The following is a 26497-nucleotide window of genomic DNA, read 5'->3' as shown; positions in this document are numbered from 1 at the left end:
CCCCCCCCCCCCCCCGTGACCCTAAAGAGACCTATAGGGAAAAACACTTACCCCATAGTAATCTTTTAATTGTAAAATAAATGAGGTTTTAATTAGGGTGATGACTTCACTGGATTTACTGGGGAAGTAGCACAGAAAAATCCGCTGTGGTGGGTGTGAAGGAATTCGGCTTTAGAATTAACTGACAAGGTATCTCTCTTGAATACATAATATATCTCGATGGGGGTATCTTCTGAGTTCTTTAAAAAAAAGGGAAGTGAAAACTGTTATCTGAACCTAGGACTTTACATATTTTATCAGTGGGTAGCATATTCAAATAATGTCTTAAAAGGGGAAATTCTCATTTCTAAAGGAAATTCTGAAACCTTTTCTATATACAGAATGTACATGAGATAATCTGTCTCAGTGGTGTTTTTACCTTAATCCTCCTTAATCCTAAATCAGACTCCACGTACAGTAGGTTGCATAGTCAAGTTATTGCTTTGAAGGGGAATATATATAATATATATTCAGGAGAGAGGGAGGGGGAGAGAGATTCTTGCATCTGTAAAATTAGATGTCTTGCTTTATGACCCATAGAGACATGGGGACCCCATAAACTTGTGTGTGATGGTTGTTTATCTAATATTGCTTTAGGGAATTCTCTATGCAGGCAGTTTAGATGAAGAACATGCATGGTGGCGTTCTTGTTTTTACTTCTCCTTTTCCCTCAGGGACACCTTGGAATGATGTAACATAGTACTGCCGTGTAACAGACTGGGAGCCATGGCCAACTTACCAGGAGATATAACCTTTAAGGAATTCTGTCCATTGTACTCCATTCTGAATGCCATCCCGGCTAAAGTTCAGAAAGGCTTCCGTTCCCTCCTCGTCTACCTGACTGCACTGGACGTCAATGGAGACTACATTGCAATCGGCAGCAGCATCGGAATGCTGTATCTCTACTGCCGGCATACCAACCAGATGAAAAAGTATAATTTGGAGGTAAAGTACTGCATTTATTTTTAACTTTTTAAACTATTAAATTAAAGTGACATTAAACTTAGGAGTTCAAGCTTATAAATACAATCAAGTACCCTACCTATTAACAACAATGTATTTTATTTGTGTATCACTCGGCTGTAGATCCTCAAATCATCTCTGAATTGGTGCTGACAATGTTGTTCCTTCTGGAGGGGGGCTACTTTTTGTTCCCCATGGTCCCTGTGTATTGTAAAGTGGTCACCACTCCAAGCTCACTCCTGTGATGGACTATAATCTCATGTTTAGTTTACTAATTTGTATTGAGATTGTAGTCCATCCCGGGAGCGAGCTTGGAGCAGATGTGTCTACAGGACAGGAAGTATAGGTAAATCTCCTCAACGGGACAACATGATAAGACAAACCTGAATGGGGTTTTAACTATTTGTTCTACCAAACAGTTTTTTTTTATTTGAATAAACTCTACATTTGTTTTAAAGACATTTTTTGAAACGTTTTGATTAGCGTGGGGAAGGGTTCAAACCACGGTCAGTCTTTTATTGCTGTCTATGTCCCCATTGGGACATAGTTCCTGTCTCTTTAACAAAAGTATGGGTGTCCTCGTTGTCCTGATAACACATATGATGGAAGATCTTGCCAGTGGGGACATAAACAGCTCTGAAACCTGCAGAGAAAGAAACACACTTGGGTCCAAACCAAAAATCTCTTATCTGTGAAAGAACGTAGGCAGCATGCTTGGACAAAATGTACCGGTAGTAGTCAAATGAATGAAATAAAAAAAATATAAACAGTAATCTCTGAACTCCAACCAGTAGGATCAAACCCTTAGTTGTCCAATAAGCAGAAGAATAGCTTTCAGTCATAGGTGTCTTATTTAATAGAATAATGATTTGGCCAACACGTTTCAAAGTTCAGTTCATCTCCTTCATCAGGTCTATGGGGGGAAATAAATATTTTAAAGACCATAACAGAATGCTAGAGTGGGAAGATAGTTAAAAATCTATTTCAAGAAAAACATGAGAAGTTCTCAAACCTTTGATATACTATTATATGCTATTAGATTTTAGATATTGACCATGGCTATGGCAGGTGTGTAGGACCAGGATCCCCAAGCAGAGGTCTCAGTATACGTTTTTTGGGGTAGATTGACTCCTTAAAATATAATTGCTCAGAGACTAAAGAGTAAAGTCCTACGGAAATATATTCTCCTTCCCTTTCACTGAAAAATGTGGTTTCCAATCTATTATTAAAATACAGCACTTGAACTTTCGTTTTCCTCATGCGCATAAGTGCTGAAATCCATTTTAAGTTCTGTGATGCTGATCAGCATTCGTGATTTTATTATTTCATCCCTTCAGCCAGCTGCTAATGGGATAATCAGCGTGCTTAGTGTGTCATTATTAATTAAATCTTTATGTGATAGATGCACAGCTTGGAGGCAATGCAAGATTTAAAGTGAAACTCCCCTTATAATAGAGCGTTCAATCTCTAGTGAAAGGTGGCAGCAGTTTTATCTGGGAGCCAGACTGAAATTTGGCACACACACCTTTGACATAGGTGTGACATGTGGTCATGTGCTGAGTAGGGCTGCTTTTTGCCACACTCTGCTTTCTCCAAATATTTTAATGGCATGTACTCTAAATCAGTGGTTCTCAACCTGTGTAACCTCAGGACCCACATTTGTCCTTGGTCATTAAGTCATGACCCAAGTCGCACTGCACTGGAACACACGGCATTGTGGTACCACGCGTTCCGATGCGGCCGATCAAATTGTGGGTGGGAGGTGCATTTGGGGTGCCATTCAAATGAATGGCAATGCAACACACCTACCACATCAGAACGGGACTGTATGATTAATGCACTGTACTGGTGTGAACAGGCCCTCAAAAACACTGACAGACACACAGAAGCACAGACATATTCTCACACACATACACACTCCGAAAAAAAGTTATTTGTTTAAGATCCACTTAGTCTTTCTATCTTATGAGAACTGGAGTGGATCCTTAGCCTGGGGTCCAGTGTGGGCTGCTGTGCTGCGATGGAGCTTCATCCATATGTGCATTGCTTGTACAGCTCCCTAGCGTGCGCTGTAGAGGTGCCGGAGGCCAGAATGTGACGTCACTCTGGTCCAGGCACTTCTACAGGACAAGGGAGGGAGCTGTAGGCAATGCACGTATGGATGGAGCTCCCTCGCTGCCATAACCCCAGCCCACCCCACCTCAAGCTGACACTCGGCGTCGGGCAGCATATTTTGAATGGCTGCTTGGCACGAGAACTGATAGTGCTGCTCTAGGGGAGGCTGAGGAGCCTCTCGCCTAGAAAAGGGGAAAGCATGCCGCGACCCACTTTTGGGTCACGACCCATCAGTTGAGAACCAAGGCTCTAAAAGAACCCCTCCGCCCCAACAGAACCTTTTGGAATAGGAATTCTGGCCCCACTCGCTGCATGTTGTGACTGCAGTTCTCTCTGCCTCAGTACCAAAGTGCTACGAATAAAATAGGCAAGATTAAAATTTCCATGCAAGTTGTTCATATGCAAGTTTTTCTGCATTCATGCAGAATGCAGAAAAGCATTCATTGGCAGTATTCCAGCGATGCGCAGAAGTCTCCTCTGTAAGGCCCTTTTCACACAGGCGATTCGATCAGGTTTTCAAGTGGACCTGATCGGATGCCCAATGCCAGTCCATGGGCAGCAGTGTGTAAATGGGCTGGTGTCTGTTTACACCCGGTTACCCCCGACTCTGGCCAGGTCTAGGAAAATAAAAAGAAGTGAGATTCGTTTAGCCTGGCCTGATCATGACAGATCGGGTGGTAACCTGATATAAATGGACACATGTCCAACCCCAGACCAACATGGGGTTCGGTTATTTCTGTTTTTTCCTCCATTGCAAGATCAGCCTATGTGATTCTCATCATCACCCCGTGTGAAAGGGTCCTTATTCTTTGGATGAGTTGTTGTGCAGGCAAGACACATCATAAAATGCTCCTCTTGCTGAGATTGCTGTGAGCTGTACTACAGTAAGGTTAGGGTGCTCCTGGCAGGCATTTCTCCGGTAGGGCTTAATGTATTTGCAGATCAGCAGTAGAGAATTGTTTGATTCTGCAGACTAATTTTGAAACAGTGGGCGATGCCAGAAGCATACCGCAAAGTAAGGAGATATGAGAAGGAGCATATTCGCATTTAGAGCCTATTTGCATTGTTGTGGTGCATTAATATGTCATACCCAGCACTACGTTAGACGGGGGAAAGGTAAATATGAAATCTAACTTTTTTCATTACAGGTACCAAAAGCCTAGGGAACATTATAGGTGAACATTGTATTGTACTGCAAGGTCTGCTTTGTTGAGTTTTCCCAAGTTCAGGGTTCCTGAGATACATAGACGATGCTTTGTTCAGCACTTCTGTTTAGCTTGTGTATCACTTTCATTGTACCCTGGGACAGCATGTGTTCTCTCCCCTGTTCTTTCGGATATATATTTACATAGATCTGGATAATATCCTCTCTTTTTTTTTTTATTGCAGGGTAAAACCGAATCCATAACTGTCATTAAACTCCTCAGCTGCTTTGATGACCTAGTCGCAGTTGGTACGGTGTCTGGCAGGGTTGCCATTTTCCAGCTGGTGTCCCCTCTGCCTGGCAGAAACAAACAGGTCAGTGGCACATCATATATTGTGTATCCACCCACAGAGCTTGAAGGCATTGCTGTCATGAATCCTTTTGCTTTGGTGCTAGAAGCCTGGCACTGCAATATTTAAGGTGCAGGTTAAAGTGTTATTAAACCCTAAAAGCAGTTACAACAGCTTACCTCGGTACTTACATTTTCTGCTTTCTTTTCTTCTTTTTTTGTTTGCCTTTCTATATTGAGCCAGTCCAAAGATCTCTGCCGCAGGTTTCCTCTTCTGGAGTGGTTCCGTTGCCTTGTGGGGTTCTATGGAGCCACGCTTATGTGGGTGTTTCTGGGAGAGATACCACAAGCCAGTGTTTGGATGCTGCCTATGTCTATGCTAACATAGACGGCAAGAAAGGACTAGACAGAACATGCACGTGTGGTGGCACTTGGAATCATGGACATGTAGTCCCAAGGAGGTGATCAGGGGACTTTTATGCTGTCATTCCACATTGCCTGACCATAAGTCCAGAGAAGTGAGGCAGAGCAAGGCAGAGGATGCACTAGTAAGCACAGCTAAGTTTTTTTTTATTGCAATTTTTAAAGTAAGCATGGATTGTCCACTGCTCGGCTCTGCTATATGAATCTAATTTTGAGAAAATGTGAGGTTTTAATACTATTTCAAGGGCAAACAAGACAGTTTTGGGAAATTTAGAAAGGCAAAACCTCACTGCTCCAATTCCACCTCTGACTGCAAGTTATCAGTATACACACCGGGCACAGGCTGCAGTGTGCTCCCACTCCTTAAAGGATATCTCTCCAATCAGCCGCACAAGACCGGAATCCAAAAAAATAGCAAGTTTATTGTTGTAAATTCCATACAAAGTCCAAAGTTTCAGGTGAATACAGCATATACACCCCCATAGGATCTCTCCCACTCCAGGGCCTCTCACCGGTTTCATCACCTGGGCTTAATCATAGAGAGGCCCTGGAGTGGGAGAGATCCTATGGGGGTGTATATGCTGTATTCACCTGAAACTTTGGACTCTGTATGGAATTTACAACAATAAACTTGCATTTTATGGATTCCGGTCTTGTGCGTCTTATTGGAGAGATATCGTTTAAAGATAGTTTAGGGATTACGTTGTAAGGTTTTGGGCAAGGTAAAGTCTAAGAGGGTGGGGACGGGGCTTTAGTGTAGGGTTAGAATTTGCCTACGGATAGTAAGCGAAACCTCCATTATTTTCACTCTTTTCTGGAGCTTAAACCAGCAATGCCATGTTGATGGCTCAGAAAACTAACATGCTTTAGTTGCTTAGTTGCTTTAGTACATATATATGAAATGTTTTACTTGCCAATACATTCATTATTCTGTCACACTTATGACTCTTACACACACACTCTGCCACACTGTTAAGCTAGAAGGTGATGACCGTATTCAGAACCTGCAGCTGTGCAGAATCTTGTCACCTTCTAGCCTTTAGTCTGCTGTCATTAGGCTATAAGCAAGCATCGGCACACTGGTGGTTATCCTGTAAGCCTTGGGTTTGAGGATTAAAAACTAGGGCCTGTCTCCTAAGCCTCACTGCAATGGGCATCCTCTTCGGGCAATAGTAAGGCCTAGGTCAGGGGTGAGCAACTATGCAGCTGGGCTTTAGCTACAAATCCCAACATGCCTCTGGGGGTCATGTCTGTAACTGTCAGTCTAGCAACACCTTGGGGGACCTGTAGTTCCACAACAGCTGGAGGGCCAGTGTTGTCCACCCCTGGCCAGGCTCTCTACCCACCAAAACAGGAAGCATATATGTTTCAGATCTTTTAAGTTTGCCTTAAGACAGGAGTGGACAATTTAATCTGGAATTTGGGAGCCAGTCTGTCCAATCCAGGAGCCAGCAGAATTGCTTTTTTAGGAGTCCGCTCCATTGATAACTAGCAAAAACCTGTAAAGTTAGGCGCCAGCTGAAATTTTTAAGGAGCATTGGCTACCTGCCTCTGGGATTTGTCCAGCCCTGCCTTTAAGCCTTACAGTTTTGTTGGGTGTATTGGCCCCCAAGGTCCTGGAATTAGTGCAGCCCTTGGCAATAGCACTTCATAATGCTGATCACCATTTTTGCATTGCAGTTACGGAGGTTTGATGTACTCGGCATTCACAAGAGCAGCATCACTGCCCTGGCCTGGAGCCCCAATGGGATGAAGCTATTCTCTGGAGATAATCGGGGGAAAATCATTCAGTCTAATTTGGACTTTGACAAGGTGTGTTCTCACACTTTTTGGGGAAACAGATGACATGGCTTCTCAATGTACTTTATTTTTTATCTGGGTTCTTTTACTGATCCCTCCTGTGTACATCTTTTCCAGGGATCCTGTAAACCTAGCCTTATACTGGAGGAGCTGTCCTCAATAGTTCAGCTGGATTACAGCCAAAAGATCTTGCTGGTGTCCACCACTCAGAGATGTTTGCTGTTCTACACAGAGGAGAAGTCTGTCGAGCAAGTGGGGAACCAGCCTAGAAAATCGTAAGTAGTCCCATTTAGTCACCTACCAACTTTCTATAGGACTTTGGATTCTTTTTTCCTTTTAAACACCCTTTTTTCCATGATCTGTTGCACCTTGCTTATCGAAAGACTCCAGGGACAGCTGGAGGAGATGTGATCTGTTTGTATCTGCCAAATAAATTGCAAATCTGTTAAGCCAATTCTCTGGTTTTCTCACCTTTTGCCGCAGTGTATGGCTAGGATGGTGACACAAGACTAATGACTACTAAAGCTCTGCAGCTTCTTGTATCACCTCCCTACCTCCAGACTGCGTAAAAGACTGAAGTAGCATCACTCTGCTTATGGTGAATAGGCAGATGACACAGGAGGCTGCAAAGCTGAATCCTCCTGGCTATGCTGTGTGACAGAGGTGTGTGAGTCACAAGACTGGCTGATCAATTGCATAACTTTGTACTGGTAAAATACTGTATATGTATTAGAACCGTGTCATCAGCTGTTTGCTTCGATTTTCGCTTAGAGGATTAATTGAAAATCTGACCATATGTTCAGATACCAGTGCCGATACTTGGCATTTTCATGAGAACTACCAGGGTTGCAGTGGTTGCAGCTGGGATCTAGCTCTGGCACTCCACCACTGTCCTGAAATCATTAGTCTGTATTGATTTAGAAAAACTGTCACATGACACTAAACAACAATGTATCAGTAAGTACTTGGACAAGCATCAGTACTTATACTTGCAAAAATGGTATCGGTGCATTCCTTATATATATATATATATGTATATGTTTATAAAAACCAAATCATACATTAAAACAGAGATGTACAAATCCCAGGAGCTCCGTGTGCTCCTTACAAATGACAGCTGCCTCCTAACTTTTTGTGTTTTTCTCTAGTCTGGTCTTGGAGCTCAAAGTATCTGTACTTGTACTGAGTACGGTACTTGGTATCGGTGCATCCCTATTTTTAAGAAAAAAATAAGGTAATTTTGAAATTCATGACAGCAACACGTCTCCAGAAAGTTGGGACAGGGCCGTGTTTACCACGCTGTAGCATCCCCTCTTCTTTTAACAACACTTTGTAAACATCTGGGAACTGAGCAGACCATTTGCTGGAGTTTTGGGAGAGGAATGATGTCCCATTCTTGCCTGATGTAGGATTGTAACTGCTCAGCAGTCCTGGGTTTTGTTTGTCGTAGTTTTCATTTCAATATGTACCAAATATTTTCAATTGGTGAAAGGTCTGGACTGCAGGCATGCCAATTAAGCACTCGGACTCTTCTACTACAAAGCCATGCTGTTGTCATAGATGCAGTATGCGGTTTAGCATTGCCCTGCTGAGATATACAAGGCCTTCCCTGAAAAAGACGTTGTCTGGATGGGAGCATATGTAGCTCTAAAACCTGGATATATCTTCCAGCATTGATGGTGCCATTCCAGATGTGCAAGCTACCCATTCCATCAGAGATTCAGGCTTCTGAAATGAGCGCTGATAACAAGCCAGAAGGTCTTTTTCCTCCTTAGTCCAGAGGACGCGGCGCCCATGGTTGCCAAAAAGAATGTTAAATTTCAATTCATCTGACCACAGAACTGTTTCCTCTTTGTGGCAGACCGTCTTAAATGAGATTTGGCACAGAGAAGACGGCAACGTTTCTGGATCATGTGGCTTCTTCTTTGCATGATAGATTTTTATACCCAATCATGTTACTGACCTGTTCTCAATTAACCTAATAAGTTGCAAAACGTTCCTCCAGTTCTTCCTTGTTAGTACCCCTTACTTTGCCAGTTCTTTTGTTGCCCTGTACCAATGTTTGAGACGTGTTGCTACCATGCATGTCAAAGTTACCTTATTTTTACAAATGGGTTGCAAATGGGTTGGAGAGATGAGCGGCAGATATGAGGGTTGGCTTGGTGCTTAGTGCGCCCAAGCCCGCTCAAAAGTCTGACTTTCACCCCCTATTCCTGACCCAAATCATTGGTGGCAGTTGCAGTCGGGTGTTCCCCGCCCCTTTGTGACATATAGCTGCAGGGCAGAGAATACACCTCCCCGCAACTGATTGGATTGGGAGGAGGGAGTAGCAGTAAGAGATTTGAGTGGGCTTGGACAATCTCCATTCACACCAAGCCCAGCCTCATCACTCAATAGCAGACAGCAACCCTCCCAGGTTCAGAAAAGGAGACAAAATTGATAATAGGATTTATTTAGAGATTTGTCCTGGTATCTGGCACTGCAGGCTGCTTAGTACCTGGTGGATGACATTTTTCTATTTGCAGTGCTGTTTTCATTTCTTTTATTTTTTTATTTAAATACAAAGCAGTACACAATGTTATCTGTTTTTTTTTAGTAATGGCAGATATGGAGCCTGTTTTATACCTGGGCTCTGCAAGCAAAGCGACTTAACGTTATTTGCCGGAAGACCCGGACTGCGACTTTGGAAGGCTGATGTCCAAGGATTCGTCCAGTCTACCTTTATATTAAAGGATATTTTATCTCGCGGACTGGAATCCTTTGAGTTGTATCCTCGGGTTGAGACGACGAACCAGGAAAGCTATAAACTCTGTGAGAAGCACCTGGGCCTTTTGTCATGTTTTCTGCATGAAGGATGGGTTCTGAGCTGGGACGAGTACAGCATCTACATCATAGACACTGTCAATCAGGTAACCAAACCTAGCATGTTTACAGATGATTTAAATAGACTGAGCGGATTGAGATCCAAACTGTTATCCACTAATCTGCTAGTTTTTGTTCTTTTATTTAAAGTGCGTGTAAACCCTAACCACAAACTTCTCTTCTTTTGGTATTAAATGTGCAAATACAAGCATTCTGTTTATATCTGTTTGATAAATGCAAACAATTGCTGATCCTGTCAGAAATCTAGTACTGTCCCGTGCTCTCTGCTGTGTTATTATTCGGATTCCAATTGTTGTATTAGCGATTTTATCCCTTGCGGAGACCTCTATGCCTGGCCTGTATAAGCAGATATAATCACTGCGGACAATCCTTATCAGATAGCTGAACTCACCAAATACCTTTTCATCCACAAAATGCTTTATTGCTTGCAGCTGGTTAGTTACAGCTGACAACAGGATACATCAGATGAATGAACAGAGGGTATTTGAAGGTCGGAGATAGTTATGGTTCCAAGCAATGCAGATTAACATGTGGTCATGTTACTGTCAGCCATGACACTGGTGGCTACTAATAAGAAAGGGGAAATGCATCACGTATGGGAGGGAACACAGGAAAACGTGCAATAACTAGAATGACCACAAGATGGCAGCACATTAATTAACCATATAATATCAATGAGTAAATGGCATAAGGAAAATAAACTATTTAAATTCTCATTTCACATTAATGTGAATATTAACTATGACTATGAATTATCATATTTCATACAACTATTGTGGCAGCACAGTTATCCCAAGCCAGCTTATCAGCCCTGCTCCGGGGTACCTCTGAAAATGAAAGAGCACCACCCTCATGTTATAGAGATGAAAACAGAGGGAGTTGTCCTGTAGTACACACGTCCTGCTTTTTGGAGGGGAAAAAAACCAGTGATTGACACCTGGGGAAAAAGAAAAACTTTTGTTTTTAATTTAAACTTTTTATTCCTCCTTTCAGGCCGTCATCGGAGGTCTGGAAAGTGCCGGCGATATTGTTTCTGTCTCGTGTGTAAACAATGAAATCTTCCTTCTGAAAGGGGACAGAGAGATCATTCGAATCTCTGACATGCCAGAAGGGGCTGTTTCGGGTATGTAGATGCCTTTTGTATCACTGTCATATCTGAATTATTTGATATGAGATCTCCATACAGAATTGGAAACTTGTATTAAATCCAACATGGCTAATGGAAAATCGGATTTCATTGTGGTCCAGAATTTCTAAGAATAAAAATACTTTTGAGTTAAAGGACAACTTGACAAAAGCAGGGCCTGCCCTCCGTAATCACATGACCAGTGCCAGCGGTGTAATAAGAAACTTTGCACCCTTGACATTGCTGTAGGTGTGTAATACCAATGGAACTCCTGCAAACCTAAAGACCGCACTGGGGATACCCGGGGTTTTATTTCAAGCTCTATGCAAACTTTAGAGAAAAAATTGTGGGCCCATTCCATGAGCAGCAGGGTGGAAATGTGATACAGTATACTGTTGCTGTGGTTGCAAAGAAAATACATTTGACTTTCCTTAGCAAATCAGCTGGCCATTGATTCAAATGCTATCGTTTTAATATGACATTTTAAAATTTCTGTGCATGACCGTTCTATATCTTATAAAAGTTTTAGTTAAAATTGGCTAAAACTTAACAATTATCTTGAAGCCCCCCTTATACCTGCTGAATAAGATACAATAACTGAAAGCAATAAAAAAACTAAAACACTAGAAGATAAATGAAAAAAAATATGAACTTTCCACCTGGACTCCTAACACTTCTGTCAGTGATGTCACTGGGCCCCACCGCAGGATTCTGGAAAAGATGAAGATTCTAAATCTTTCAAGAAGATGCTCCAGCACTGTGCAGGGCCACATTCTCATGGGGTTTTGGTGTTGTCAGCTTTTCTAGGACCCTGTGATATCCCCCCTACCTGGGTGATTTTGTCAGGAGCTGGTGTGTTAGTATTCTTCACATTTTTCTTTCGACGTTTTATTATTATATTTATTTCTTTCAGTGATTTTAATTGCAGGGAAAGGGGAATACAAGATAACCAGGCCTTTCATTTCACACAATGTCTGCTCTATTGTTTTCCATGTTTTTATTCTCTCTCTTCCTTGAAAGCGCTTTTAATTCTGTTTCATTTTGTTTTCATAGCTGCCATACATAGCCCATTCCGTGTGCCTGCGAAACACTCAAAGCTGGAGAATAATACCTGCAATGAGTCAGTGTCTGCTGTAACAGAAGACCAGATGCCTGCTGCCCAGGCAGTGCATACAGAGAGGATCCAGCTGTGCCCTTTGGAGACCGAGGAAGATAGCCAAGAGTCAGGGATGGAGCTTAAAGTCAGGAGGAGCTCTCTGCCTGTAGAGGTGACCAGGGGAAGCCAAACACGGAACTCCCTGGACTGCGAGTACAGCTTGACGGAACAGGATCCCAGCTCTCCCCGTAACACAGTGAGGACACAGCGGTCTTTGTCACAGAGGTTCAGTACCATCAGCAATGAGGACTTTGACCAAGAACTGGTGGTGAAAGCCATTAAAGTGAAGAAGAAGAAAAAGAAAAGGCAAGGTAACGTACATTGGTGATGTGTAAGCAACATTAACCCTTAGCAATCATTCCTCTTTAAATTAGGGGATTTATAGAGTCCATATAAGTTTGGTAGTATCAAAATCCACTGCCTTGGGCATGATGGGAACTCATTAAAGTGAGACATTTTCCAATGTGATGTGACCTCTGCAGAAGAGTGGCCTAAACCGTTCCAATAACTATTTTTACGTAAAGCAAATATGTTCTTGCACATGTTCCTTAACTGTCAAAATGTTAAACTTTTTTTCATTTAAATTAAGCAAGCAAAGTATATCCCCAGGGTGACAACGCTTACTCAGCTGCAGCAGTGTCACCCTTTCCTGAGGTATCCTACAAGTCGCTGTGCCAACACAGTATTTACAGTAATTGCAGTAAAACTGTGATAGTCAGTCGCTGCTGGAGGGTCACATCCATTGGGAGTTCATGCAAAGATCCTTCAGTAAGTAAAAATAAGGGAATGCTGTTTTTTTAATAGAAAAACATGCAATCATGTTTTCCACACTGTGCTCCACAAAAGTAAGATTACTTTTTGTCAGTTTAGTTCCACTGGAAAAAAAAATTGCATGTAGCATAAACTTGTTTGAAAACTACAATCTTCTTTGTGAAGGGGCTGAGGGTGTTTTTTGGATTATTCTATTTATCCTTGTTCATCGCTTATCATGAAAAAATCGTTGGAAGAGTTTAAAAATTAGCTGCTGTGTTTTGGCAGCAATGATCTGATGATACAATAGACATTTGTGCTGCATGAAGCGTTGCTGTCAGTGAGCATAATATAGCAGAGGTTCAAACATACAACTGTCCCTTGTGTTAGGTCCAGAATGCCTCATCTTGCAGCTTAAAGGAGAACTATGGGGTTAAGGCTTTTCCCCATAGTTTTCCTTAGGGTAACGGGAGGACACAAACTAGCATCCTCCCTTTAGCCTAAGCTCAGTATAACGCAAGCTACAGCTTGCGGTATACTGAGAAGCTGAAGCGGATCCCGACAATTAAGTCTGGATCCGCCCAGCTGCGTGAGTGACAGCTGGCTCTGCCTATCTAGAGGCAGAGCCAGCTTTACCTGCCCCTCCCCCATCCCTTCCACCAGTTGGAAACTGTTTTTTTTTTAAAATCTGTAATTTTTCCTTAATATATAAAAAAATTAAAACCCCCAGTGGTGAATAAATACCACCAAAAGAAAGCTCTATGTGTCCCCAAAAAAGGGTATAAAATTAATTTCAGTACAGCGCTGCATGACGGAATAAATGTCAGTCAAAGTACCGCAGCGCTGAATACTGAAAAATGGCCTGGATGGGAAGGGGGTTTAACACCGCGGATGTCAACTGGATAAGGAAAGGAAATAAAAAAAAAAAAAATACAGGATCTCATGACACAATAAAAACCTGACAGGTTTGAACTCTTCCCCACTCTATCATAAATGAAATGGGTCTTGGTTAGAGGTGGGCTTTAAAGCGAACCAGATCCTAAAAGTGTGACCTGAAAAGAAGAATGGAAATCCTTACCTCTCCCGAACACTGCTTCGTTATTTGGAATCGCCCCCTGAAGTCTGCTGGGAAGCTGACACTTCCAGGAGTGTTGATCTGCTTGGTACCTCGCGTCGTTTACAGGCTCCTTTCTTTGACCTCAATATATATGGTGGACATAGGGGATTGACATCCTTGATCAGCTTCCCTGCAGACTTCTTGAAACGATTCCTCATCGATGCATTGGGATTCAGTGGTGCAGTCTGTAGTGGAGGTAAAGGTATTCTTTTCAGGTAACCCTTTCCTCGACACTGTCAACTGGGCAGAGGGTCACGTTAAATCTGAACCCGGGCCTTCTCTTCAGTCCCGCACAGTTGTACTCCTCTCCTGGACTGAAATTGCTTCCTCTGATTTCGCTGCACACTGTGAGCACTGTGAGTATTTTAATTAGCACTTCAAAGGTGAGGAGAAACCAGGGAAAGCAAAATATAAGAAGATTAAAATTCAGCTTTAAAGAAAAGCAACCACAATAATAATAATAACCCTCAATTAATAGTGAGCATCTACATTAGGTGCCCCCCCCCCTTCCCAGAGCTAGAGAGAGATGCTGCTTTGGGAGTTGTTTTATTGAGCTCAACTTTTTCTACAGAATTCAAGATTTGCATAATTGATCCGCTGGGCTTTGGGCACCTGGCGGGCTCCAGCACTCAGGTGACAACCTATCACGGTACCACGCTTGTAGTCACTGAGCTCCTGAGAGCAACCCATGCTTTCACAAATGTTTGTAGAAGCGTCTGCATGCCGAGGTGCTTGATTTTATAGACTTATGACCATGGAGGTGATTGGAACACCTGAATCCAATGATTTGGAGGGGTGTCTCAATACTTTTGGCAATATAGTGTATGTAGCTGTACACTGAAGTACCTATAGATGCCTAATATTCATGTATGTTGGTTGCTTAAATTTTTAATCTTATGACTTCTTTACTGTAAGATCATCACGGATCACTGTGATTTGTCCTGTGCATGTGTGTGTCCTTGTTCTATCCTTTGGCAGCTTCGACAGGCTACACATACAAGTTAATATTTGTTTCCATGCGCATAGAGGTATTACAAGGCTGTTTTGTTATTGAAGTTGTGTTATAGAGTGTGTTTTGATGCAATATTTTTAGTGGCAATTATCTAATGTGGGACATAATCTTTACACACCAAAAGGTGGCGCTGTTGCTCTGAGTAAATGTCATGTCAGAACTGTACAGTAGCAAATCTTCCAGTTTAACCACTTCAAGACCAGGTGTTTAGACCCCCTTCCCATCCAGGCCATTTTTCAATATTCATCGCTGCGGTACTTTGATAGGAAGGAGGTCCTGATTCCTCTATATAGATCTTTATTATCACTAGAGGGATCCCAGCAGAAGGAAGGAGGTCCTGATTCCTCTATATAGATCTTTATTATCACTAGAGGGATCCCAGCAGAAGGAAGGAGGTCCTGATTACTCTATATAGATCTTTATTATCACTAGAGGGATCGCCAGCAGAAGGAAGGAGGTCCTGATTCCTCTATATAGATCTTTATTATCACTAGAGGGATCCCAAGCAGGAGGAAGGAGGTCCTGATTCTTCTATTTACGTCCTTTAGAATACCATGTCCAGTTCTTGAGACCTCACTTGCAAAAATATATTGATAGGTAGAATGAGTCCAGAGACTGGCAACAAAAATGGTGAAAGGTCTGAGGGATAAAACATATCAGGAGATACTCCAGGGGCTTAATATGTACAGTCTTGAGGTAAGAAGGAAAAGGGCATACATGACTGAAACCTTTAAATCCATGAAGGGTGTAAAGAAGGTTCAGGGGGGCAGCATTTTAAAAAGAAAGACAAATTACTTTGAACATAGTTCTACTTTAAATTGAATCAACTTTCTATTGTAGGGTTCCTGGGTAGCCTGGGTTGTCCACTGGCTGACCCGGTGTTGCCCGGAGCTTTGCTGCCAATAAGGATAAATGATTGTATTAGTTATTGCAGTGTGTGTGTGTGTGTGTGTGTGTGTGTGTGTGTGTGTGTGTGTGTCTACATGCATTTATATACTGTTTATGTATTTTTCAGATAATGGCTCCAGGAGCCATGTTGGCTCACTTGAGAGTACTCCCAGTGTTGACAGTCCGCTCTCCCTAACCTCCTACGTTTTTTCCGGCACTGTGAGTCTGCCTGGTGGCAGTGCCGATCACCTGAGCTCACAGGAGAGCTTGGCAAGCGGCAAGGGCCAAGCTGAGGACAACACGTCCGGCGTTTTCAGTGCCACACAGACTTCTGACTCTCCGGTTCCCGACATCGACAGCGAAAACAACTCCTGCAGCGGAGAGGAGAAGGAGATAATATATGAACAGAATAATGATGCCACGGTCAATGAAACTGCAGCAGATGCTCTATATAATATAGAAACTCTTAAGGAAGTGGAAACGTTGGCTTCAAATCTCTGTACAGATTCTGCGCCAGAGGAGGAGCTCCACAATGTATCTGAGCGTCATCCACTAAGGGAAACCGGAGAGATTACCAACGCAGACTCTGGGGAACTGTTCTGCTTCACCGGTGTCTCAGAGGGGAGGCGGTCCTTAGATTCTCAGACTGGCAGCACTGAAACACTTGAGGACCGACAACAAGTGTCAAACACCCAGTGCCACATACCCCCCAGTTTTATTGGGGCTAGCATGAGTGCAAGTGCGTATGCCTTTTCAAGTGACCCCCTACAGGTTATCAAAACCAGCAGGATGGAGAGGAACGAGCAGGATCATGCGCTGGCATCCAGCGACGAGGAGGATATATACGGCCACCGCATCCCTCACTCTTCCTCGGACGCCAGCGTGGCAGAAATGGCAGTCTCGCAAGACCTAACCCGGTCAATGCAGGAAGAAAGCTTGTTGCTGAAATCTGAGCAGGTGAGACAAACACAATGAGGGAAAATTACTAAGACGGGAGCAGACAGTATCTGGAGCAGTTGTGAATGGCTACCAATCAGCTTCTAGCTTTCATTTTCATTGCCTAACTGGACATAATAAAGAGAGAAGCTGATTGGTTACTAGGTGCAGCTGTTCCAGATTCTGTCTGCTCCACATTTAGTAAATTCCCCCCAATGTGTTTCAGGGAAATTTGTATTCCAGGGCTTTCCACTTAGCTGCAGGGGGCATATGGGGAACGAGATTGCATTTGTATCTGTACAAAAATCTCTCCATCCACTAAAAACAAGTGTCATTGGGTAAAAAGACAAAGCAGTGACAACCCAATGAAGGTTCCAACCCTTCCTCAATCTACTAAAAGGAGCCTTTGTTGCAGCTTTTGTCTCCATTATAGAAGATTTCCATTACTCTCTGTCCCTGACACCCGGATGTCAAGACAGGAAGTGATGGGAGTTCTCAATGCAGATACAGAAAGTAATGAAAAGTTGAGAAGTGTTTGAACCCACTGCTGCATTATTGAAAGAAAAAAAAAAAAAAGCTGTACAGTAATAACTCTGCAATATAGATTCCACTACATACAAGACAAGTAAAATGGATGGCACTTACAAATAAGAAATTTCCCTTTTCTTTTTCCAGTGGCATCACCCGGGTGACACCATTGGAGGGGGGACACCAAAATGACAGTCATTTTGGTGTCCCCCCCCCCCCCCCCCCTCTGAAAAGTCGGGGACTCGGTCATGGACCGAGAGCCTGACAGTTTCAGGAGAGAGGAGGGGACCCGGCCGGGCAAACGTCCCCTCCTCTCTCTGGTATGGCCACCAGCAGGTATCAATAAGATGACCGCGCATGCGCGATGACGTCACAGTGGGGTGTCACCCGGTATCCACTCCGGGTGACACCCGGCCTCGGGACGCCCTTGATCCGACCCTACCTTAGCAGAGATAAGACTCACAAATGGATCAATGTATAGCTGGACAAAAATAGTAGAAAAAACATATGCAGTACATCTCTGCAAAATCTGCACATTTCTCTGTTTTTGTTGGTTTAAAAAATTCTGCAAGTAGAGAAAAATACTTTATGATCCTGCCAAAAATCCAGCGAGCTTCTAACTCCCTGTAGTAGCTGACAGTTCTACCTCCGCTGCACTGAAATTCCAAGCACTGTTATCTGCCCTGCTCAGTTCTCCCTTCTGAACTACAGAACTCTCCCCTTATGGTATAGAGATGGTAAGGTGTTCTGTAGTGCAGCAGGGGATAACCTAGGCAGTGCTTGGGATTTGAATGCAGCAGAGGCAGCATTGTCAGCTGGAGGTTAAAGGAGAACTATGGGGTTAAGGCTTTTCCCCATAGTTCTCCTTAGGGTAACGGGAGGACACAAACTAGCGTTCTCCCGTCACCCTAGGCTCGGTACAGCTCGCGGTATACTGAGACGGCGCAGTATACCGTGAGCTGCCGCCGGGATCCGCCCAGCTGACAATTGTGCCGGGATCCGCCCAGCTGCGTGACTGACAGCTGGCTCTGCCTATCTAGAGGCAGAGCCAGCTGTACCCTCCCCCGTCCGTTCCGCCAGTCAGCGCTGGTGGATCGGAGCGGGAAGAGGGGAATCCAGCCCCTCCCCTGTCACGGCAGAGAGCCGTGACAGGATCGAGAGGTGAGCGAACGCCGGTATCTATTCGCTCACCTCCCGATCTACTGAGCCGACCTGTGACAGTCTCATTGTCACAGGTCGGCTAGAACTATGAGGTGAGTGAAAAGCACTCAGCTCATAGTTCTCTAAGAGCTCTCTGTTTTTTGATGATATCAACAGGTATTGTTATGTACTTTAAAGAGACAAAACATAAACTACATGTATTTCAAAGATATACTGCATATGCTGATTTTTTTGTTTTGTTTTGTTCTTATTTTGCCCAGACATACACTTAACAGTTGTAACTGTACAAACCATATGTTGCCTTAGAGGTCCAACACCTAAGATAACCACAGTGTAGACATGTGCTCTTTCTGACTTGTTTGTCATTGTTCTTTTGTCAGCTTGCAGAGAGTTGGATGGTTTACTCGGGGCCGACCAGTGGCATCCTCAGCTTGGTTGTGTCAGAGAAATACATCTGGTGTTTGGACTACAAAGGGTCTTTGTACTGCAGTTCCCTGCCCGGAGCCGGCCTGCGCTGGCAGAAGTTCGAGGATACAGTCCAGCAGGTGGCAGTCTCTCCCTCAGGTTGGTATTGAAGTTAAAGATAAATCATAACCTTCTGCATTCATGACATTCATACTTGATACATGCAGTGCGGCTTCCTTCTCATTATTAACAAATGTGTCTAAAGTTTCCTTGTTACAAATGAACCATCTGCTATCGCAAGGAACAGGAAGCTTAATGTTGGCTTTTGTTCATTCAGTCAAGTTTTTCTTCTCCGTCTAAGCCCCATTCACACCGAATCTGTTGCGTTAACATCTGTTTTTCAACGGATGGTATTGTAAGGGCAACAAAAAATGCATTACTGTGAATGGGACAGTCAGACCGGTGCATTGCGATGCTGTACATTGCGCTGAAAAAAGTAGACCGTGCTCTACTTTTTTTTTTTCCAGCGCATTGGACAGCAGAGCAATGCTGCAAAAATGTGTGCGAATGCATTGCATCACAAGCTTCAGTGAAGTAAGTCCACTCTGGACATGCCACTTCACATAAAGCTTGACCAAAAAAGAAGCAAAAAAAACCAAAAGCCTAAAAATCGCAACAGATCAGATTGCATGGAAATTGAAGAGTACAGACGCAAGGCTACAGACCCTCCGTTGCATTGCGATTTTATATATTTACAATGTTGGAGCAACATTATTTAAATGGTATTTTGCAACTGGTATATTTGATTGGAAATATTTTTGTTGGATTTTGGGGGGCGCAGGGGGTCTTTTTACTTTCCTGCTTGTCCCGGGGCAATTATTTCACCCAGTGTCCGGACTATAAAGGCAGTCGAGCAGATCACTCTGCCCACTCATATCTGCCTTCATGTTGACAATGTGCTAAGTGACCGATACCCACAATTCCCGCTGGTACTCCGCTGTGATCCAGGAAGTACAGGGGAAGAACACGCTGTCCCTCTCATTTCTTGGATGCATGCTTCAATAGAACAATTAAATAGGAAAGCGCCGATGCCGATATCAAGTATTTGGGCGAGTACTCGTACCCAAATGCTCCAATACCTTCCCCAATACCTGAACTTCCAGTTCCTCTGACCGGCAGGGCCCCGAGGGAACATGGGGCTGGCTTCCCACCCAATCGGCATGGAGCCAGCTTCACACCCAATCAGGGAGCCGGTTGGCAGGCAATGACTCACCTACCGGCTTCCTGATTGGTCGGGAAGCCGGCTTCCTGGTCAAATCAACATCAAGCCGGCCAATCAGCATGGAGCCGGCCAATCAGCATGGCGCCGAATTCCCAGGCAATCAAGAAGCTGGGCAGCAGGTAATGACAGGGTCACCACCTCACAACGATCTGCTACATTCATTTTACAATAAGTTTAAAAGTCATATCAATTACTTCAGTTGGTTTTGTACCTAGAGTATTATGGCCAGAAACAGGCTGTTACTGTCATGAGAACTGCTGGGCAGCCATAAATCTGCCTGTCCTTTACTCCTCCATTCCATTGTTTGGACTTACTGCAAATTTTTTATCTGTGGCAAATACAGAATTTGTGACACTCCTTCACCTGTGTTCTATACCAAAGGATCTGGTCTGAGATTATTCAACAAGTAGAAATTTATACTTGGGCATTGAGAGCCCCTCCAGAGGTGCCTTCACCAGCAAATCAGGACAGAATATTGCAAGCAAAGTAACATTGCAGTTACAAGCAGGCTATGGCTCTGCTCGTACCCTGTGTGGAAAAATGCAGAAATGATTGTGTCACTGGTGTTGTGCACACCTCAGAACTCTTATGAGGTGCACTAATTACGAAATTAAATCTGACATGCAACAGTCTCACTGCACAGCTGCTGTTAGCTGTAATGTAAGGCGTCCTCTCCGCATACCTTTCGTGGCATCATCAAGGTCGGGTTATTGATGCTGCACTGTGATCACACACAAACATTCAAAACATGGCAATGTAAAACCAGAAAACAGAAGAAAAATGTCATGTTATCAGAGGAACCGGATGGCTGCCCTTGCTGACCTATTCTTCTGAAAATTGTTCTGCTAATTGCTTGGATGTCATAATGACCCTCTAGCTTTAGTACTTTTAGTCACTGACCTGGAACAAGGTAAGGACTTCTGACATTCCTGATTTGTATGTTTCTTGTTGAGAATGTAGCCTGGCACCTAGAATTTTCAGATAGATCTCAGTAATGGCAGCCTCATAATTTTTTTCCAGTCACCTTCAACACACATTAAAACCGCAAAAAAATGTTAGATGCGCAGCAGTGCAAGTAGAGGCGCACCTAAAACTGCATTAAATCTGTGTGCAGTTTTAAACAGAAGTGTTAATGGGACCTTATCCAAAGATTCCAGGGAGTACTGGGTAAGGAGACGGAGAGATTACATTAGGACTCCATATCCCATTCAAGGAAGTAGGCAAGCCTTGGAAGTCTGCATCACTTTCCTGCGGATTGTACACTGCATTCTGAAATGTTCTTCTGCAACATTGTATATTATTCTGCATTTCATATTGATACAGAATTAGAAAAAGTCAGGGCTGATGCACTCCAGTTTCAAGCCTGCAATCCTTCACTACAAAACATTTTGACAGTCTTCAGAAATATGCAGATAAGAGAAGTTCCTTCCGACCATTGACAACTTTGATTGCATGCAGGCGCACAGTTTCTCTAAATAGAAGGAGGTGGGGATTTTTTTATTTTGAAAGAACACTGGTTACTTTGCTTTCACTTGATGTAACTATAGCCTTGAAATCTGTGGTATACAGATTGTGCAGCTTACCACTGATCAGTTTGGGGCCCCCCTTAGGTCCTCCATCATTGTTGCTTCTTGTAGGTCTATGCCATCTTACCATGGTAGCACCTGGTCACTGTGATTTTTCATTTCCTGTGACGTATTACTCTCAACTGCCGTATCACTCCAGTCAACCCATTCAGGTATCACCAACACCATTTTTCAGTTCTTAAAGGGTTTCTAAACCCTCAGCTTTTTTTGCATAGATCTACTGCTAGCGAGCAGTAGATCTATGCAAAAGGTTTTTTTAAATAACAAAACGCTTTAACAGCGGCTTAAACTTACCTGTATCTTCCCTGCGCGCTCCCGTCCGAAAATGTGAAACTGCACGGGCAACCGCAAAGGATCTTGGGGCGGGCAAATGCGCAGTTCACATTTTCGTCCGGGACGCGAGGAGAGACGCAAGGTAAATCTATGGACGCGTGCACCCGCATGCAAACACCGTGGGACAGGAAGTGCCAGAAATCACAGAGGAGTCAACGCTGGATCGGACACTCACCGCAGCGCTGGAGAGAAGGCTGAAAACTACAGGAAAGAAGAAGTTGATCGGATTAAGAGACATAATTTAAGGTAAGTGCTTTCATTAACGTTGTGTTGAGGCAAAAACATTTTTGCCTTTAATGTCACTTTAAGTACAGCATAGAAAGGTGACTTCTAACGGCTGTCAGGTTTTCATTGCTGTCTGTTTTCCCTCTTTGTAGCTTGAGGTGACAAGTCACCAGGGCAAACAGACAGTGATTCCAAATTATATGGAGATGAGGGAAAAATCTTCTAATGAGGACACCTGCTTTGGTGACGGCTTTCTAAGTGGGAATTTTCACCGTCCTCTCACTTCCTGGAATGTATCTGGGAAAAGAAGTGAAAGGAAATCGCCCCAACTGGAAACAGGAAGCAACAAAAAGCAAAAAAACTAAACTGAAAGTACTTTCCAGCAGCATATAATTGCCTTTCGTTTGCTCCCCTCCTCATCCATTTGGCTTTGGGAGTATTTGGTATTCCCTTCTGCTCTTAGAGCTGAACCAAGCGGTACAGAAGCTATGTTTTGGTAGAGATACACTTTAAAGTGAACTTTTCCAAAGTATTGGATAACAAAAGGTTGACTTTAATGCGCCCTCCCCAGCATATACTTACATTTTGTTTGCTCCCCTGCCAATCCATTCGGATGTTGGAGTATTGGGTATTTCCTTTATGTTCCCGGCGCTGAACCAAGTGGTACAGAAGCTATGTTTTGGTAGACATGTGGGAGTACTGGGTATTTCCTTATGCTCCCAGCGTAAAACCAAGCAGTACAGGAGCTATGGAAAGGTAAGTATACATCGGGGAGAGGTGGTGATTAAAGCGAACCCTGTGCTTTGCCCTGAACTGGTTTGCTTTAAGTGAAGAGCATAGCGAAGAAATTAAAGCATAGCTATTTCTGGCCTTGATACAATAAACTACAGTCTGATACTCTGATATGTTGCTATGATTTACTGTGTGTAATCATCGCTTATTAGTTGTCCTAATGGAGTAAGCCATCAGTGCCTTTAGTATGCCTCTAATTCTAGTTTCTTCTCTAGAATGTAACCTCCGTTTGCAGCTGCAATAATCAGGATCTGTTTACCATCTACAGGAAACCTGCTGTGGAAAATAGAGCAGAAGACAGACAAAGCCTTTGCTTGCGGGAAGGTAACAATAAAAGGGAAGAGGCACTGGTACGAGGCCTTACCTCATGCCTCATTTGTTGCTTTGAGCGATGATACTGCCTGGATCATCCGGACGAATGGAGACTTGCACTTACAAACAGGTATGTGTGTGGTCACCCACCACTGTGTAGCCATTATCACTGTGCACATTTCACAGAACCCATGTAATATAACATCCTTTGTGCTGACAAGGGCGTGCTGCGTATTTTATACAAGTATCTGAGTGAAGAACTGGTATTTTGGTGTTTCTGACTGTTCTGGTGAAGTGACCAAAGGACCTTGAATATGGTTGACTTTGGTACACAGAGTAGTGAAGTAAGCCTCAGTAAATATACTTTCTGGCCTTCATTTTTTGCCAGGCCTCAGCGTGGACCGCCCATGTGCCAGAGCTATAAAGGTTGACTGCCCATGCCCGCTATCCCAGATCACGGCCAGAAACAATGTGGTTTGGGCCCTCACTGAACAGCACGGCCTTCTATATAGAGAAGGAGTCAGCAGCTTCTCTCCAGAGGGAGAGGTTTGGCAATGTGATCTTATCAGGTAAGCAAGACCGGACCTGTCTTAAATATTTGAAATGTGGCCTTTTATTATTTATGGTAGGACTGTATATTTCTTGCTGTCATGTTTCTGACAGGGACACCTATGATATCATTGACTTTATTTTACGATTCAAAAAGTTTTAATGCACTTTATGAAATGTTCGTATACATTATATTTATTGAAAATGGCTATTTTCAGTGCTGTCTTTCAGTAAAAATGTTCAGCAGGTATCGTGGTTGGAAATCTGGCTTGTAATTACCTTTTTGGGACATTTTCTCTCAGCTCCTGTGTCATAGGAGAGCATTAGGCCGCAATGCCTCTCCAAACAGAAATATGTTCCCCCTGCTTATATTACATATAGCATTTTTTTTTTCTTCCATGGTAAGTTAAAGTTACAGTGCCCTCTTTCCCCCCACGGATGGTGTCTGATGCAAGTTCTATTCCTCTTGCATACGTCTTGCTCTGCACCAGCCTTTATTCTAAATCCTCCATCTCATTTAGTAAAGGAAGTTTCACTCACCATGCTACGAACTCAAAGGAATCCCCAGTTTCCATTTCTATCTGTCACCAACTGTTATTTTTATAACGTCCAGAAAAATTCAAGTATGTCTTCCTTGCAAAAACAGCAGCTATATTCAGAGGGGAAGGAAAAATCTCTCAATACCTCTCCTCCCGCTGCTACTTGTTTGCAGGAGTGTCCTCCATTCAGAACCTTTTGCTGATCAGCTGGTTAAGAATTCTGCTGGGTCTATTTCCAAGACTGGGTTGTCCCCCATGTTAGGGGTTACACATTGTTCTGTGATCTTTAGGATTATAACAAGGTGATGTAGCGGTCTTGTATCACGAGAAAGGAAATGATTGCGTCACTTGAGCATCAGCCATCAGAGCCTCATCTGAATAGGCTGGAAACCCGTCAAGCAATTCTTTATTGTTCTGTGGAGAATGAGCAGGAACCGAGGCAAACTGTGTTTATTCCTTCAGCTATTGTAGTGAATGTGAATGTTTGATGGGATAATGATTATTTGAAGTTCTGAACATTCCTGTTAAACAATGCGCTTATTTTCACATGACCCCACCTGGAGCTCCTCCCACTGGACCAGCGCGCCGCTGACTCGTCCCTGCTCTCTCCGGCACACGGACACAGTGAGTGAGGGCAGATTTGGGGGGGAGATTTATTAAGCAATTATGTATTGTCTTCACTGTATTAGCAGTATATACTCTATATGGAGTATATGCTGCTAATACAGTGCAGACAATAAATTTATACTAACATGAATGGATTAAATGATCTGTATGTAGCCCTGTACTATGGATCATTTAACCCATTCATGTTAGCAGAGGATCATTGTAAATGTATTGTTGCAGGCACTCTATATGTACATGTACTATATACTACATATAGAATGCACTGAACAATAGATTTACAATTATCCTCTGCTAATATGAATGGGTTAAATGATCCGTAGTACATGATATGTAGCCCTGTACCCCCTTTTCCACTTACAGAGCTAGGTTATTGTTTTTCTTTTAAATAAATATTCATGTAATTTTATTGGTATCTATCTTCATTTTGTACATTTACCAGTAGCTGCCTCATTTCCCACCCTCGGCTTATACTCGAGTCAATATTTTTTCCCAGTTTTTTTGTGGTAAAATTAGGTACCTCGGCTTATATTCGGATCGGCTTATACTCGAGTATATACTGTATTTATATCACTGCAACAGTGAAATGCATTGTGTTTCCGCAGTGAAAGACAAGCTCTAGAACCGGTGTGTGTGACGCTGGGTGATCAAGAAACGGTGTGGGCCCTGGACGCCAATGGTAATCTGTGGTTCAGGACTGGAGTGACGCCTAAGAAGCCACAAGGAGAAGATGACCATTGGTGGCAAGTAGGCATTTTATCTCTCTTTCAGAGTCAAGAGTCAAACTGAACGTAGACAGAAATGTATTATTTGATTGTTTGTTTTTTAAGTTTATATGTTAGAAAAACAAGCCTTCCTTTCTCTTTTTGGGGGTGCATGGTACCATGTCACATATACTCTTCCTGCAGGACACTTCCCAGTAACAATGCTTTAATTTAGTGAGTTAGTGGTTAGCACTTCTGCCTTGCACCAATTGGGGATCCCGATCAGGACACGCTCTGCAAGGAGTTTGCATGTTCTCCCTGTGCTTGCGTGGGTTACCTCTGAGTACGCTGGTTTCCTGCCACATTTAAAAGACACGCTGGAAGGTTAATTGACTCCTGTCTAAATTGGCCCTGGTATGTTTGTGTGATAGTGACCTTGGAATGCTGACTTTGCCACCCAGATCAGCTTTTAGGAAATGAACAGACTAAAACTTGCACAGCAATTTTTCGGCCTGGTAGCAGAACTGGGCAATGGGGAAGAGGTGAGGGATGGGCAGGGAAGGTAGATACCGGCTTTTTGGGTTCCCTACAGTTAAGTGAACCTGTCATTTTGCCCAGCATGGGCAGACTACATGTTGAAATTTACATTTGTTTCTGCTTTGAAGCCAAGTTTATCTTTTTTTTTTAAATTCTACCTATTTTTTTATGGTTGGGATGGTGTAGAGTAAGGTTAGGACTAGGGATGTACCGATACTA

At 43.2% G+C, this 26497-nt stretch overlaps 1 protein-coding gene across 1 annotated transcript in view; it reads left to right on the top strand.

Annotated features, from left to right (window-relative positions):
• TECPR2 (tectonin beta-propeller repeat containing 2) overlaps window positions 1–26497 on the top strand; it is a 49594-nt gene that overhangs the window by 4514 nt on the left and 18583 nt on the right. Inside the window, exons 2-13 of the mRNA XM_018561103.1 lie at window positions 714–984; window positions 4507–4635; window positions 6714–6845; window positions 6951–7108; window positions 9430–9742; window positions 10710–10839; window positions 11896–12309; window positions 15893–16722; window positions 18771–18954; window positions 23282–23455; window positions 23714–23894; window positions 25643–25784. Of these exons, the coding sequence (XP_018416605.1) occupies window positions 766–984; window positions 4507–4635; window positions 6714–6845; window positions 6951–7108; window positions 9430–9742; window positions 10710–10839; window positions 11896–12309; window positions 15893–16722; window positions 18771–18954; window positions 23282–23455; window positions 23714–23894; window positions 25643–25784 (3006 nt within the window). The 5' untranslated portion in view covers window positions 714–765. The remainder of the gene's footprint in view (window positions 1–713; window positions 985–4506; window positions 4636–6713; window positions 6846–6950; window positions 7109–9429; window positions 9743–10709; window positions 10840–11895; window positions 12310–15892; window positions 16723–18770; window positions 18955–23281; window positions 23456–23713; window positions 23895–25642; window positions 25785–26497) is intronic.

The sequence above is a fragment of the Nanorana parkeri genome, unplaced genomic scaffold (assembly GCF_000935625.1).
Source record: "Nanorana parkeri isolate BGI_ZX_2015 unplaced genomic scaffold, ASM93562v1 scaffold499, whole genome shotgun sequence".
Taxonomy (NCBI): domain Eukaryota; kingdom Metazoa; phylum Chordata; class Amphibia; order Anura; family Dicroglossidae; genus Nanorana; species Nanorana parkeri.
This window is presented reverse-complemented; position numbering and strand designations above follow the sequence as displayed.